We start from the raw sequence: 17,917 nt of genomic DNA, 5'->3' as shown, positions 1-17,917 counted from the left end.
ATGGAAGTTGTCCTGTCCAAGACTGGAAGAAGCTGCAGAAGATCGTGAACACGGCGCAGCACATCACACAAACCAATCTTCCGTCCTTGGACTCACTTTACACCACACGCTGTCGGAGCAGTGCTGCCAGGATAATCAAGGACACAACCCACCCAGCCAACACACTTTTCATCCCTCTTCCTTCCGGGAGAAGGTTCAGGAGCTTGAAGACTTGTACGGCCAGATTTGGGAACAGCTTCTTTCCAACTGTGATAAGACTGCTGAACGGATCCTGACCCGGATCTGGGCCATACCCTCCAAATATCCGGACCTGCCTTTCTGTTTTTTAGCACTACCTTACTTTCGATTTTTCTATTTTCTATTTATGATTTATATTTTAAATGTTTAATATTTACTATTTTTAGTATTTTTAATATTTAAAATCTAGGGAGCGGGAAGCGCAGAATCAAATATCGCTGTGATGATTGTACGTTCTAGTGCCAATTGTTTGGCGACAATAAAGTATAAAGTATATATGTTGTGGGTACATCTTGGTTCAGAGCACGTTGTTTCATTTGTTTGTGTGTATATACAGTCAGATGACCATAAACTTGAACTAAATCCAATGAAAAAGTAATACTATGGAAGTATTTGGGTGGACGGGTAATGAAATATTGTTTCCGTTGGTTTGGATATTGACATTAATGAGACTTGCTCCAAGTTATCAGTAAGGCAATCAAGTAGAAATTTGGAAGAGTGCTTTCTCCATCCTGGTCTTTGCCAGGACATGGTTGTGCTTTGCAGTAAGTCAGTATTAAGGGTGTTACTCTTACGTCATCTCAAATGGAATTGAATAGATATTTGAAAGCAAACTAAGTTTTAAAGAAATGCCTTCAAATTTCTTTAGATAACATTGAAGAATTAGCATATATAAAGTATACTATATATAATCTTGAGATTTGTCTCCTTACAGGCAGATACAAAACAAAGAAACCAAATGGATCCCATTAAAAAAAGACCATCAAGCACCTAATGGGTAGAGAAAAAAATCAAATTGTGCAAACAATAAAAGTAAGCAAATAACATTCAGAATTGAAATTCATGAAAATGAGTTCACAGCCACGAAGCCAGTCATCACTGCAGCTGATCCAGAAGTCCATTAGTTGCAGACCATGGCTTCAGTTCGGTGCAGAGACGAGTAAACCTCAAACCGCGAGCTGAACATCAATCAACCCGTCCCTCACCTCCAACCCCAACACCCAGACTTTTTCAATCTGGTCCAGTGCTTAAATTGGTCAAAACTCAGGTTGTTCCTCACTTTCAGACCTGGGCTCCAGTCTCGCCAGCACTTGCCTCCTCAGCTTGTCTCGGTTCTGCTACATTGAATTGCCTCCAAGTCTGCTCAAATAATGGCCAAACATTGGCTCATTCCCCGCTCTCAGATTCGGGCTTCAACTTTCTCAATTTGGTCCACACCAGCTATGCTGCAACACTCCTGGCACCTTTGAGACTTGGTTTACACCACAAAATTGCTAGGCCATACAGGTGGTTCAAAAGCTCAACTTCAAAGGGGAAGTTACAGGCTATAGGTTGCAGTAATTCTATCTGAGAAGATGTGTGATTAATAGAGTAGTTTATAGATGGGCTGAAGGGCTTGTTTCTGTGCTGTGTTCTCTGTGACTCGATGACTCATTGTAATAGGATTCACGGCTGCCTGCCAGTCACAAGGCAATGTGTTGGGTTGTATGGAGAATATCATATTCAGCTGCAGATGGGTTACATGCCGGTAAAAGGTCACAGCATTTCAGATGAGTATAGAGTTGCTAAGACACCAATCTCTGCAGTGTTGTCACTAGGTTTATTTAGCAGTTGGTGCTGAAGCCAACTGGAAAACAGTATTTGATCATATCCACTCTATTGTGCTGCTGAAGCCGTTGTGTGATACAGACATTGAAACAATGAGAAAAATGGTACAAGTAGGTAGTGTAATGTTATAACAGCCCCCAGTGCCCTGGGTTCAATTCCTGCTGCTGTCTGTAAGGAGCTTTTATGTTCTTACCATGACTGCGTGGGTTTGCTCTGGGTACTTCAGTTTCTCCCTATATTCCCAAGGTGTTGGAGTTAAGAATGATGAGTTGTTGGCACCGGAAGCATGGTGAACTATGTTGGTTGTTGCATTACTCTGTATGTTCCAGTATTTCACTGTACCTGTGGCAAATAAAACTAATCTTTAAATCTTTAATCTTGATCTTTATTCTGTAATCAGTAATTGTTTTCCCTTGTATTACTTCAATGCATTGTTGTAATGAATTGATCTGTATCAAGTCAAATTAAATTTATAGTGAAAGTATGTACACAAGATACCTCTTGTACCTAATAAAGTAGCCACTGAGTGGTTTCCTGTACATTCATGGTTATGCTCTTCTTCACAGTACTATTGTAATGTGTGGTTATTTGAGTTACTGTTGCCTTCCTGTCAATTTGAACAGGTCTGGCCATTCACCTCTGACCTCTGCCAGGAACACGGCATTTTCATCCGCAGATCTTCTGCTCACTGGACTTTTAAAATTTTTTTGTTCTGTGCACCATTCTCTGTAAACGTTCGAGAATGTTATGTATAACAATCCCAGGAGATCAGTTTCTGAAATACTTAAACCACCCCATCTGGCACCAACAATCATTCTACAGTCAAAGTAACTTAGATCATAGTTCTTCCTCATTCTGATGTTTGCCTGAACAACACTGAATGTCCATCCTCCATCATCATAATTATAGAACTTCAAGGAACTCAAATTCTCAAATACGACCTAGTCTCATGTATAAACTAAATAATAGACTCTTCAATCAGATGTTGATTCTCTTGATGGCCAAACAAAGATTTAATAGAATTTAAGCCAGATCGCTTCTTGAACAACATGTTTCTTTCAATTTTGTATCGATTACAGCTCAGCAAAACATACTGGACTGTCTCTAGACTACCAGTGTCACATAATCCAGTAGGATGTTTTCCTATTTAAATAATAATTTAGTCCACAATGCCCCAACTTAAGTCTTGTAAATTTCACCATATCTCTATGACTTAAAAGGTGACAGTCTGAGACCTTTTTAACTGGTGAGTGACTGGAAAAATAATGCCTGCCCCTTAATTCATTTTTCCAATCCTCCTACCACCACTTCTTCTCTATACTTTAATCCTACTTCTCAATTCTGCTCTGCCTAGGGGAACTCTCATTTCTACTTGCCTGCTCTGTAAGGAAGACTTTGCAGTGCCATCCACAATTTCATTTCCCTCCACCCCAGCATGCCAAGGTATCCACGAAAATCTAACTGCACAACCCATCTCCCCTACTCTAAACAACACTAAGAGAATCTCAATAACTATGTCAAGATGAGCTTTTGATTTACTCCCTTTTATAGACTAAGGCAGCAGCAGAATCTGAACAGATGATAACCCTACGTGGTCAAGAATCTTCTATCCACCATAAGGCCCAGAGGATTGCTAATAATTGTTGCAAAGACAGAAACACCACCTGAAACCTGGTGACCAATCTTAACTCCAAGTTGAGACACATACATCCCAAATCCTACCCTACTGCACTCTGGGTCTGCTGAGCTATCAGTAAAAATCTTCAGATAAGATCCCCATTTATTATTTAAATATTCATTTGTGATCAACGCTGATGAAATTGCACTGCTTCCCTGAAGCTGAAAAAGGAGGAATAGGTCTACTTCTGGTTCTGGAAACAACCAAAAAGGGACGGGTGGCAAGCAAATTTGGTCAACTATATCTTCCTCAGTCAGTTTCAATTTCACAACCCAGTTATTAACCAAATCTAAAAATGGTTATCTTTTAATTTTACTTTGGCGCTCTGACTTCCCCTGCAAAAGACACTTTGATGGACAGCTGTGATTGAATCCATTTAGTTTAGCCAATACTGCAGGCCCAGCTGAATTTGTCTTAAATGTAGAGGCATTTCTTCCATCTCCACACATAATGCCGGGACTGATGTTGTTCTAAAAGCTCCACAACAGAGTCTAAGTGCTTTGGACTGCACAGTGCCTAGTTTTCCAAGCACTGCCATAGCAGCGGAACCATAAGCAATACAACCATAATCTATAACTGATCTAATCATAGCTAGATATATTAAGTACATAGTTTCCCGCCCTGCTCCCCAGTCGCATCCAGCAATACTTCTCATAACATTTAAAACTTTCTCAGTTTCGAATTGTTTCATCGATATGAACCCTCCAAGTAAGTCTTTCGTCAAACCAGACACCTAAAAACTTTGAACACCTCGACTCTTCCTAGTGGAGAATCATGTAGACAATTCACAATCAGGAATCTTTCTTCTAAAGCCAAAAATCATGTATTTAGACTTAGAAGCAGAAATCCTGAAACTCCATTTATTAGCCCAGTTTTCAACTGATCTTAAAACCTTTTGTACCCGCCTTAATATATACTTGATGTTTCTTCCTCTTTTCCAGATTGCACCATCGTCTGCAAACAATGATTTGCTAAATCCTGTCCCTACCTGATCAAAGATATCATTTATCATGACATTAAAAGGAACTGGACTAATGACACTTCCTTGAGGGGTACCATTACCTCTTTTAACTGATTTGGAGCTTGTTCCGCCTATTCTTACTTGAATTGTCCTTTCCTTAAGGAAATCTTTGATCCAATTAAACATTCTACCTCTAATTCCCGCATCATAGAGTTTAATTAATAAGCCATCCTTCCATAGTGAGTCATATGCTCTTTCAATATCTAGAAATACACTTACCATTATTTCTCTATTTTGAAATGCTTTTTTAATATCATGATCTAAAAGGGCAACAGATTCCATTGTTGATCTTCCAGTTCTAAAACTATTTTGATAGGCAGCAAAATGTCCCTTATTCTCCAAAAAATAAACAAGTCTGTTGGTGACCATTCGTTCCATAGTTTTACAAAGTACTGACGTTAAAGCTATAGGCCGATACGAACTAGGACTAGACACGTCCTTACCTGGCTTTAAAACTGGAGCTACCACCGCATGCTTCCCATTCTACTGGTAATTTTCCTTCTTTCCACTCTGAATTAAACATTGCTAAAATTTCTATTAATACAGAGTCATCTAAATGCTTAAGCAATTCATAACACAGTCCATCCCTACCAGGAGAAATGTTTGAACCTGATTGGACAGCTTCCTGCAATTCCTGAAGGGAGAAAAACAAATTTATGAAGCTATTATCATCCAAACTCCTGTCCAATTTCCTACTTTCCTTTAACATAATTTCCTTTCTCAAATCACCTAACTCTCCAGAACTGTGTAACGCTTGGAACACCTCTACAAACATATCAGCCTTTTCCTTATTGGTTACAGCTTCAATATCTCCTTCCAGCAAAGCTGGAATAGATGGTTTCCTATATATCCCTGACATTGTGAATGATCATCCATAGCTGCTTTATAGGTGTCTCAGGGCCCAGGGTTCCACAAAATCTTCTCCAACTACCCCTCTTTGCATTTTTAATTACTCTCCTTGCTACTACTCTTTCCTTTTTATACTCCATAACTTTATCTAACACTAGGTACTTAATTTTCTGTAAGCTCTATTTCTGTTTCTTACTGCTATATCACAATTTTTATTCCACCATAGAGCTAATGCTCGAGCCTTAAGTACATTCTGTAGCGGAATAGTCAACTGAGCAACTTTATGAATTATAGAACAGAAGGATTCATTCCGATCATCTATGGAGCCCTTACTATTCATCTCTTCTACTATATCCACAGCTTTCTCCTGGTACTTATCCCAGTGGGCCAAAGAAAAATTATACCTAGCAGACCTCTCCTCAACTTCTACTATCAGATTTCTACTAAATCTACATAATGTAGGATAGTGATCACTTCCTAGTGTGTATCTGTCCATAACATCCCATTCCCCAACCCTAGCTAAGTTTGAGGAAGTGATAAGTCTTAAGTGACTACAAGTATTCTTTACAATATTAAATCTTGTAGGCCTTCTGTCATTTAGCAGTACCATGTTGAATTTACCTAGAAACTCCTCTATTACCACTCCATTACTATCACTACCCCATATAGAATTATGGGCATTGAAATCTCCAACCCAGATTACTGAGGATCTTACCTTACTCATAATTTCATCCAAATCTGGTAACATCATATTACCTGGATTATAAAAGTTAATCAAAGTTATTTGACCACGAGAGCTCCAAACCTCCACAGCCACAATTTCAAGGTTAGATTTAAAATCAAGTCTTCTAAGCTGGAGTCCTGCTTTTATGAAAGCTGCACACTCTCCACCAGATTTACCTGTTCTTTCAGCGCTCAAACTATCAAATCCAGGGGTCACAAAATCTAAATGAGGCTTTAACCATGCCCTCTGTATACAGATCAAATCAGGCTTGTCTTTAAAAGTTCCAACAAATTTTTAATTCTTGACCATTTGCGGATAAACTTCTTGCATTCCATTGTAATATTAAAAACATCCAAATACTAATTATTGGCCTCTTCATCCACATAAAGCTCCTCTGTACTCTCTGATCCCGACAACTGGGAAGTATTCAGTGATTGTTTGTCTGTCGTATACTCATGTAATTTTTCCGGTGAAATCTGTTTTATATCAAGGAATCTCTCTGCAGCTCCAACAACTACTTTTATCATATCCGATCTCTTGGCTGTAGTTTTAGCCCCAACCAGTACATCAACAACAAACGCCAAAAAACTCTTTAGTCATCAACAACACGCCTGAAGGAACTATAGTTGGAGAACTTGGAATGAACTGACTCCCCATAATTCCAATCTTTTCTTTACTTATCCTTTGCTCTCTATCATCTTTCTTTACTGCTTCAGCATATGATATTTTGTTGGATACTAACATCCTGAATCTGCTTTGCCTTACTAAAATACTCACATCCTCTGAATGCCACTATATGTTCCCCTCCACAGTTACTGCATTTAGGCACCGCTGCCTTACATGCTTTAATATCATGATCCTCTGCATATTTCATACTTCTGTTACCTCGACATGAACCAGCAACATGTCCAGATCTCTGGCAATTATAACAGTGTAAGAGAGGCCTAATGTATTCTCTATAACTTGACAAGACATGCACCCAAGATAGACTCTAGTTGGAAGAACAACACCTGCAAAAACCAGAAGAACGGGGGAATCCCAATTACCACCTTCTCTCGATTTTAATCATTTGGCTTCAATCACTCAACCACCTTTAATATTGTGCAAAATTTCCTTTTCAGTCATGCCAGACCAAATACCATTCACTACCCCCTTAACTCCCTTCCTTTCTTTCAGAGTAATACACTCCACTTTCACAACCAATTTTCCCACCATTTTAACACTGTTATATTGGTCAATATCTTTGCAACAGATTTTCAGCAATCCATTAGACAAAATCTTGGCCTGGAATCCTTTACCTATTTGGTTCTATAATGCTGCTACCACTTTCAAAGGATTAAGGGCTCTAAATCCTCCTTCTCCTTCCTTCTGACCTTGAATTTTATACAGAACTATAAATTCCTCCAATTCACCCATTTTCCTCAATTTGTTGTCCCCCATTACTTCAGGTCTTTCACTTGATGCACCCCTTTTTTAGCTACCCTTCTGGAGTATTCCACAGTCTCCCACCCTCCCCCTTCAATCTCAACCCCCCCCCCCCCACTCCCTTTTGCAGCCATAGGCTACAAACTAACCCTTTCCAAACTACTAGGCTCCTCCATACCAAAGTCCCCACCCACTCAATCAACTGCCAGTCTCAGCTCTGGCCCCATTCCCAGTCCAACATCCAATCCTGTTCAGCAAGCCCATTGAATGTCTCAACCATGTTGCATGCTTTTATGCATTGAGTTGCTGCCATATGATTGGCTGATTAGATATTTGGATTAATGAGCAGGTGTACAGGTGTCCCTAATAAGGAGACCACTGAGTGTATATGTTGCCATATACTACCTAGAGTTTCATTTTCTTGCAGGATGGTACTCAAGACAAGTATTTATTTATTTATTGGGCTAGCGCAGAATTGACTCTTTGGTCATTTTTATTGATCGTGTTTGCGCAAAGTAACCCAGAGGCTTTTTTTCCTGTCACAAAGCGATTACTTTTAAAAAGGATCAAATGAAGAGACAATGTTTTAGAAACAGCTTCTTCTCCTACAAAGTACCCAGGACATCTTTAAGGAACGGTGTCTCAGAAAGGCCGCGTCCGTTATTAAAGACCTCCAGCACCCAGGGCATGCCCTTTTCTCACTGTTACCATCAGGTAGGAGATACAGAAGCCTGAAGGCACACACTCAGCGATTCAGCAACAGCTTCTTTCCCTCTGCCGTCGGATTCCTAAATGGACTTTGAAGCTTTGGGCACTGCCTCACTTTTTTAAAAATATACAGTATTCCTGTTTTTTGCACATTTTTTAATAATCTGCAATTTTAATATGTTTAATAATAAATCAATATATGTAATTGATTTACTTGTTTATTATGTTTTATTTATTATTTTTTTCTCTCTCTGCTAGATTATGTATTGCATTGAACTGCTGCTACTAAGTTAACAAATTTCACATCACATGCTGGTGATAATAAACCTGATTCTGATTCCTCTGCCATCCCCGATTTAACCCTAGCCTAGCCACAAGACAATATACAATGACCAATTAACCTACCAACCGGTACATCTTTGGACTGTGGGAGCGCCCCCGAGGTCACAGGGAGAACGTACAAACTCCTTATAGGCAGTGGCAGGAATTGAACCTGGTTGCTGGTACTGTAAGATGTTGTGATACCCCTTCACTATTGTGCCACTCCTGCATCTTAATATATGTGGCTATAATAGCTCAATTTAAATTTTACCAGAAATAATGTAGACTAAATGGCACAAAGATGCTCACGCCGAAACATCGACCGTTTACTCTTTTCCTTAGAAGCTGCCAGACTTACTGTTCCTCCAGCGTTTTATGTGTGTTGGTGAAACTAAATGGCATTTTTCCTCCTCTTGATTAAAAAATGGACAGCATTGTAACCATGAACACAAGAGGTACTGCAGATAGTGGAAATCTAGAGTAACATGCACAAAATGCTGGAGTCCTTTGAAGGGACTCAGCCCAAACATCGACCGTTTATTCCTTTCCATAGATGCTACCTGACCTGCTGAGTTCTTCCAGCATTCTCTGTGTTACAACTTTGTAGCCATTGTCATTGATATCCATCTTATTATTGATTAAAAATCATCTGTTAATTTAAGACAAGAAGCAACTGAGTCTGCATTTTAGATGTTCATGAAACTCTGCAGTTTGGAGTTTGTGGCAAGCAATAGCACACTTCAGAGTTCACATCGAGCTCTTTGTTTGTAAGGCAGTAGAGACAGCGGCAGTGCATTTATTGGGAAATTTTGACCAAGTATTGATCACGCCACGTTCAGCTCAGCATTATTTTTATCGATTGTGTTTGTGCAAGGTAACAGGCATTTTTTATGTCATAAAGGGATTACTTTCAAAAAGGATTAAAGGAAGGCATTGTTTTAGGAATAGCTTCTTCCCCTCTGTCATCAGATTTTTGAACAGACAATGAACCAACCTATAAATACTACCTCTCTAATTTTGCTCTTTTTTCTCTCTTTTTCATTTATTTTGTATATTTATTGAAATTTACAGTACTGTACAAAAGTCTTAGGCACACTAGGGTGCAGGTGATTTTAGCATAATACTGTAGTAATTTTTTAAAAACATTTCATGACATACAGTGTTTATTAAAAGTATTCACTACCCCCCTCCCTGGAATTTTTTTTCATATTTTATTGTTTTGCAACATTGAATCACAGTGGACTTGATTTGTCTTTTTTGACACTGATTAATAGCAAAAGACTCTTTTTCGTGTTGAAGTGAAAGCAGGTTTCTATAAAGTCATCTAAATTAATTACAAATATAAAACAAAAATAATTGATTGCATATGTATTCAGCCCCTTTAATATGACACACCAAATTATCACTGCTACAGCCAAATTGGATTTTGAAGTCACATAATTAGTTAAATAGAGATCAAATGGAGGGTCAAGGTGGTTCTATTGATGTAATAAAAGTACATCTGTATCTGGAAGGCCAACTGCTGGGTGAGTCAGTATCCTGGAAAAACTACACCATGAAGACAAAAGAACACTCCAAGCAATTCTGTGAAAAGGGTATTGAAAAGCACAAGTCAGGAGATGGATACAAGAAAATTTCCAAGTCACTGAATATCCCTTGGAGTAGAGTTAAGTCAGTCATCAAGAAATGGAAGGAATATGGCACAGCTGTAAATCTGCCTAGAGCAGGCCATCCTCAAAAACTGAGTAACTATGCAGGAAGGGGACTAGTGGAGGAGGCCACGGAGAGATTTATGACAATTCTGGAGGAGTTACAAGCTTCAGTGGCTGAGATGGGAGAGACTGCATGCAGCAACTATTGCCAGGGTGCTTCACCAGTCACAGCTTTGTGGGAGAGTGGCAAAAAGAAAGCCACTGTTGGAAAAAAAAACACATGAAATCTTGGCTAGGTTTGCCAGAAGACATGTGGGAGACAGTGAAGTCAGCTGGAAAAAGGTTCTATGGTCTGATGAAATCAAAATTGAGCTCTTTGGCCGTCAGACTAAATGCTGCATTTGGCATAAGCCAAGCAATGCACATCATCAAAAACACACCATCCCTACCGTGAAGCATCATGGTAGCTGCATCATGCTGTGGGGATGCTTCACTGCAGCAGGCCCTGGAAGACTTGTGAAGGTAGAGGGTAAAATGAATGCCGCAAAATACAGGGAAATTCTGGAAGAAAATCTGATGCAGTCCGCAAGAGAATTGTGACCTGGCAGAATACTTGTTTTCCAACAAGACAATGACCCCAATCAGAAAGCCAAAGCTACACAGGAATGGCTTAAAAACAGCAAATTTAATGTCCTGGAATGTCTAAGTCAGAGTCCAGACCTCAATCCAATTGGGAGTTTGTGGCTAGACTTGAAAAGGGTTGTTCATTCACGACCCCCATACAATCTGACAGAGCTTGACCAGTTTTGTGAAAAAAAGAATGGGGAAATATTGGAGTGTCCAGATGTGCAGCAGAACCAATAGAGACCTATCCACACAGACTCAAAGCTGTAATTGCTGCCAAAGGTGCATCTACTAAATACTGACTTGAAGGGGTGAATACTTATGCAATCAACTATTTTGTGTTTTATATTTGTAATTAATTTAGATCATTTTGTAGAGATCTGTTTTCACTTTGACACGAAAGAATCTTTTTCTGTTGATCAGTGCCAAAGCCAAATTAAATCCACTGTGATTGTAAAACAATAAAACACGAAAATTTCCAAGGGGGTGAATATATTTTATAGGCATTGTATGTGAATGATGATACAGCTGATTCTGATATAGGTCTCTATTGTGCTGTGATAGTGGGAAGGGGACAGGGAGAAGGTTCACGGTTGAGAAAAGGGGAAGGGGGATGGGAGGAAGCATGAAGTACCAGAGAGACATTCTGTGATGATCAGCAAACCAGTTGTTTGGATCAAATGACATTACTTGGTGTCTCAGGGCTGGGTGTGCCTGCACCCATGCCACCCACCCCTACCTTGACACTCCTCTGCCACCTGTCCCACATGCTTCTCACGGTACTCCACTCTTGCCATTCCCAACTTCCTTTGCTCCCGCCAGAGTCGCAAACTTGCTTTTCACCCCACGTTGACAAAATATATCACTGTGTAAAAGTCTTAAGCCACCATAGTTACATAAATGTGCCTGAGACTTTTGCACAGTACTGTATGTTATTTTTTACGAATTGCACTGTAATGCAGCTACTGAAGAACATATTTCACAACATATTTCAGTGATATTAAACCTGATTGTGATTGAAAATGGAAAGCAGCAGTATTTAGATGGAGGAAATTCAGACCCAGGTGCTTGCACACACCTTCAAAGAAGAGAATTGAGGCACATGAGATTTTGCAGACGTTGGAAATCCAGACCAACACACACTAAATGTTGAAGGAACTCAGCAGTTCAGGCAACTTCTATGGAGGGGAATGAACAGTTGATGCTTCACGCTGAGACCCTTCATCAGGACTGGAAAGGAAGAGAGAGAAAGCCAGAATAGGAAGGCGTATAAGCTGGCAGGTTGTGTAAAGACATGTGTTGGGGGAGGTGGGTGTGTGGGAGTGGAGGGATGAAGTGAAAAGCAGGGAGGTAACCTACAAGAATCTTTTTCAATGTCCACAGCACCACCAACCTTCGTGTCAGTTGTTCATTTCCCTCCATAGATAACGCATAATCTATATAGAGTTCCTCCGGCAAGTTTTTTGCTCCAGATTCCAGCGTCTGCAGATTTTTATGTCTCCATTTAATAAGATGCAGTTGCAGCTGACCCAAGGTTGGCTGTCGGACAGGTAGTCATAGCAGGACAATAGCTGAATGTCAGAGAGATGTGGATTCCTTATGTAACTCAGATGGTATCGAGAAGGGTGGATTCAGCCAGTTCCATCATGGATGCAGCTCTCCCTGTCGCCGAGGAGATCCACAGCACGCGATGTCTCTGGAAAGCAGTACATCATCAGGAACCCTTATCATCTAGGCCATGCCCTCTTCTCACTGATGCCATTAGGTGAGATGTACAGCAGCTTGAATACCCACATTTCAAGGTTCAACTCCAGCTTCTTCCCCACTGCTATCAGGTTCTTGAACTGACTTTTAAAAAAAAACTCTAACTCTGCCTTTCCATCCCTCATGCTGCCTGGATTAAAGAATATTTCTTATGAGGATAGCTTGAGCAAGTTAGGGCTTTTCTTTTTGGAGAGAAGGAGGATGTGACTTGATAGAGGAGTACAAAATGATAAGAGGCATAGATAGAGTGGATAGTCAGAGACAGTCTAGCAGAAATGGCTAATACGAGGGGGTGTAATTTTAATTTGACTGGAGGATAGTGTAGGGATGATGTCACAGGTAGGTTTTTCACACAGAGTGGTGGGTGTGTGGAACACCCTGCCATGGGTGGTGGTAGAGAAGGTTACATTCAGGCAGCCATTCTCAAACTCTGGTGCATGGACCCTTTGCTTAATGTTATTGGTCCATGGCCTGAAAAAGGTTGGGAACCCCTACGTTATGGGTATTTAAGAGACTTTTAGGTAGGGACGTAGATGAGAAAGAAATGGCGTGCTATTGGGAGGCAAGGGTTAGATTGATCCTAGAGTATATTAACAGGGCTGAAGGACCTGTACTGTGTTGTTATGTTCTACATCCTCTCTCAAACTCAACTTATGCCAATGTCATTGTGTTATTTTTTGTATCGTGTAATTATGTTGAATTGACTGTATTTCTTACATCCTTCACATACATGAAGAGCAAAATCTTTACGTTTCCGTCTAAGTGTGCAATGTGCAATTTATAGTAATTTGTAATAAATAGTTTGTACAACAAGATAGTCAATATAGCATAGAAATACAATTGTATCAGCATGAATTAATCAGTCTGATGGCCTGATGGAAGAAGCTGTCCCGGAACCTGTTGGTCCTGGCTTCTATACTGTGGTTGGAATGGCTAAAAAAGATGATTCTTGATTTCGAATGGCCAAGTCAGAGTTCAGAGCTTAACACAATTGAGAGGCTGTGACATGACCTGAAGAGGGCTGTTCGTGTAAGGTATCCCAGAGATATTGATGAACTGAAAGTGTTTTATATGGAGGAATGGTCTAAAATTCCTACTCACCGTTCTGCAAGTCTGATCAGCAGCTACAGGAAACATTTGGTAGAGGTTATTGCTGCAAAGGGAGCTTCTACCTGTTTTTAAATACAAGGGTTCACATACTTTTTCCAGCCTGGACTGTGAATGATTAAACAATATGTTCAATAAAGACACGAAAGGTACAATTGTTGTGTGTTATTAGTTTAGGGAGATTGTGTTTGTCTATAGTTGTGACTTGGATGAAGATCAGACCACACTTTATGAGTAATTAATACAGAAAACCAGGTAATTGCAAAAGATTCACAAATGTTTTCTTGCAACTGTATCTCCACCCTGCCACCCAATGTTTAATATACATATGACAAATAATTCTAAATCTCTGCTCTTTAATATTTAAAGTTTTCTGTCCTTTCAGTGCATGCATTCTTACCTGTCATCTTTCTTGCAGGCCAGCAATGGAGACCTTGCTGAAGCTGTGGCATTTCTGACTGAGAAGAATGCCAAAGCACCACAACAGGAGGAAGCCTACTACCACACGGGACAGACAGGCAATGATCGCTACATCAGTGTGGGAAGCCAGGCTGACACGAGTAAGTGACAGTGTTTGCAGAATGCTAGCCTTAACAGCAAAAAATCATTTAAAGCGCAAGCTGACGCAGGAAAGAAACACGGATGGTAGTTTGCCTCCCAGGTGCCAAGGTCTGGAATGTTTCTGATCATGTCCACGACATTCTGAAGTGAGAAGGTGAACAGCCAGAGGTTGTGATACATATTGGTACCAATGACATAGGTAGGAAAAGGGAAGAGTTTCTGAAAACAAACTACAGGGAGTTAGGAAAGAAGCTGAGATACAGGACCACAAGGGTAGTAATCTCGGGATTGCTACCTGTGCTGGGCAACAGTGAGTATAGGAATAGAGTGAGGTGAAGGATAAATGCATGGTTGAGGGATTGGAGCAGGGCGCAGAGATTCAGATTTCTGGATCATTGGGACCTCTTTTGGGGCAGGTGTGACCTGTACAAAAAGGACGGGTTGTACTTGAATCCGAGGGGGTTGGGGGGCAATATCCTGGCTGGAAGGTTTGCTAAGGCTATTGGGAAAAGTTTAAACTAGAATGGCTTGAGGGTGGGAATCAAACTGAAGAGATGGAGGAAGGGGCGGTTGGCTCACAACTAGAGAAAGCTTGTAGGCATTGTGATAGGCAGGTGATAGAGGTGCGATGCACTCAGACTGATGGTTTGAGATGTGTCTATTTTGATGCAAAGAGTATCATGAACAAAGCGGATGAGCTTAGAGCGTAGATCAGTACTTGGGGCTATGATGTTGTGGCCATTACAGAGATTTGAATGGCTCAGGGACAGGAATGGCTACTTAAGAGCGCCAGGCATTAAATGTTTCAGAGAGGACAGGGAGGGAGGCAAAAGAGGTGGGGGTGTGGCACTGCTGATCAGAGATAGTGTCATGGCTGCAATAAAGGAAGAAGTTATGGAGGGATTGTCTACTGAATCTCTGTGAGTGGAATTAGGAACAGGAAGGGGTCAATAACTCTACTGGGTGTTTTTTATAGTCCACCCAATTGTCATGGACATCGAGGAGCAGATAGGGAGTCAGATTCTGGAACGGTGCAATAGTAACAAAGTTGTCATGATGGGAGATTTTAATTTCCCCAGTATTGATTGGCATCTCCCCAAAGCAAGGGGTTAAGATGGGGTGGAGTTTGTTAGGTAGGTAGGTTTGTTAGGAAGGTTTCCTGACACAATATGTTGATAAATCTACAAGAGGAGAGGCTGTACTTCATCCGGATATGGGGAAATGAACCTGGTCAGGTGTCAGGTCTCTGAGTGGGAGAGCATTTTGGAGATAGTGATCACAATTCTATCTCCTTTACCATAGCATTGGAGAGGATAGGAGCAGACAAGTTAGGAAAACGTTTAATTGGAATAAGAGGAAATATAAAGCTATTAGGCAGGAACTTGGAAGCATAAATTGGGAACAGGTGTTCTCAGGGAAATATAGGGCAGAAATATGGCAGATGTTCAGGGGATATTTGTGCGGTTCCAATGAGAGAGGGAAAGGATGGTAGGGTACAGGAACCATGGTGTACAAAGGCTGTTGAAAATCTAGTCAAGAAGAAAAGAAAAGCTTGCGAAAGGTTCAAAAAATCTGATAATGATAGAGATCTAGAAAATTATAAAGCTAGCAGGAAGGAGCTTAAGAATGCAGTTAGGAGAGCCAGAAGGGACCATGAGAAAGCCTTGGAGGACAGGATTAAGGAAAACCCCAAGGCATTGTACAAGTATGTGAAGAGCAAGAGGATAAAACGTGAGAGAATAGGAGCAATTAAGTATGACAGTGGAAAAGTATGTATGGAACTGGAGGAGGCAGCGGAGCTACTTAATGAATACTTTGCTTCAGTATTCACTACAGAGAAGGATCTTGGCAATTGTAGGGAAGATATACAGCGGACGGAAAAACTTAATCAGACGAGATGTACCCCAAGCTACTATGGGAGGCGAGGGAAGAGATTGCTGAGTCTCTGGCAATGATCTTTGCATCATCAATGGGGATGGGAGAGGTTCCGGAGGATTGGAGGGTTGCAGATGATGTTCCCTTATTCAAGAAAGGGAGTAGAGATAGCCCAGGAAATTATAGACCAGTGAGTTTTACTTCAGTAGTTGGTAAATTGATGGAGAAGATCCTAAGAGTCAAGATTTATGAACATTTGGAGAGGTATAATATGATTAGGAATAGTCAGCATGGTTTTGTCAAAGGCAGGTCATGCCTAAGAGCCTGATTGAATTTTTTGAAGATGTGACTAAACACATTGATGAAGGAAGAGCAGTAGATGTAGTGTATATGGATTTCAGCAAGGCATTTGCGAAAGTACCGCTTGCAAAACTTATTGAGAAAGTAAGGAGGCATGGAATCCTAAGGGACCTTGCTTTGTGGATCCAGAATTGGCTTGCCCACAGGAAGCAAAGAGTGGTTGTAGACGGGTCATATTCTGCATGGAGGTCAGTGACCAGTGGTGTGCCTCAGGGATCTGTTCTGGGACCCCTTCTCTTTGTGATTTTTATAAATGACCTGGATGAGGAAGTGGAGGGATGGGTTACTAAATTTGCTGATGACACAAAGGTTGGGGGTGTTGTGGATAGTGTGGAGGGTGTCAGGTTACAGCGGGACATCGATGGGATGCAAAACTGGGCTGAGAAGTGGCAGATGGAGTTCAACCCAGATAAGTATGAGTTGGTTCATTTTGGTTGGTCAAATATAATGGCAGAATATGGTATTAATGGTAAGATTCTTGGCAGTGTGGGGGATCAGAGGGATCTTTGGGTCGGAGTTCATAGGACAGTCATAGCTGCTGCGCAGGTTGACTGTGTGGTTAAAAGGCATACAGTCTTGTATTGGCCTTCATCAAACGCGGGATTGAGTTCAAGAGCCGCGAGGTAATGTTACAGCTATGTAGGACCCTGGTCAGACCCCACTTGGAGTACTGTGCTCAGTTCTGGTCACCTCACTACAGGAATGATGTGAAAACTATAGAAAGGGTGCAGGGGAGATTTACAAGGATGTTGCCTGGATGGGGGAGCATGTCTTATGAGAATAGGTTGAGTGAATTTAGCTTTTTGTTTTTGGAGCAATGGAGGATGAGAGATGATCTGATATAGGTGTACAGGATGACAAGAGGCATTGATCGTATGGATAGTCAGAGGCTTTTTCCCAGGGCTGAAATGGCTAACAGGAGAGCTCACAGTTTGAAGATGCTTGGAAGTAGGTACAGAGGAGATGTCGGGGGTAAGTTTTTACGCAGAGAGTGGTGAGTGCGTGGAATGGGCTGCCGGCGATGGTAGTGGAGGCGGATACGATTGGGTCTTTTAAGAGATTCCTGGATAGGTACATGGAGCTTAGAGAAATAGAGGGCTAGAGATAAGCCTAGGTAATTTCTAAAGTAAGTGTGTGTTCGGCTAGCATTATGGGCCAAAGTGCCTGTATTGTGCTGTAGGTTTTCTATGTTTTTCTATGAAGTGTTTCCAAGTATGCTGATTCACCAATACAGATGACTGGCTCCTGTATTTGTCTCACTTGAGCCAAATGTACTTGTGGTCCTGCACTGTAGTCTAGATTGATGACATATTCCATATTACCTCATGATACGGCAGCAGGCTTTTTGACCCACTGAGTTCCTGCCTGCTTACAGAACAATCTAATTCTCCCACTATTTACTC

At 40.9% G+C, this 17,917-nt stretch overlaps 1 protein-coding gene across 6 annotated transcripts in view; it reads left to right on the top strand.

The window, feature by feature from the left end:
- Positions 1–17,917, top strand: part of usp25 (ubiquitin specific peptidase 25) — a 551,935-nt gene that overhangs the window by 314,488 nt on the left and 219,530 nt on the right. For all 6 annotated transcript variants that reach the window (XM_072259857.1, XM_072259852.1, XM_072259853.1 and 3 more), the window contains exon 3: positions 14,137–14,278. Coding sequence is in view for 5 of the 6 variants with exons in the window: in XM_072259852.1 (XP_072115953.1) it covers positions 14,137–14,278 (142 nt within the window). In the remaining variant the exon portion in view is untranslated. The remainder of the gene's footprint in view (positions 1–14,136; positions 14,279–17,917) is intronic.

Source organism: Mobula birostris, chromosome 6 (genome assembly GCF_030028105.1).
Source record: "Mobula birostris isolate sMobBir1 chromosome 6, sMobBir1.hap1, whole genome shotgun sequence".
Lineage (NCBI taxonomy): Eukaryota > Metazoa > Chordata > Chondrichthyes > Myliobatiformes > Myliobatidae > Mobula > Mobula birostris.
The sequence above is the reverse complement of the archived record's forward strand: the minus strand, read 5'-3'. Positions and strand labels throughout refer to the sequence as shown.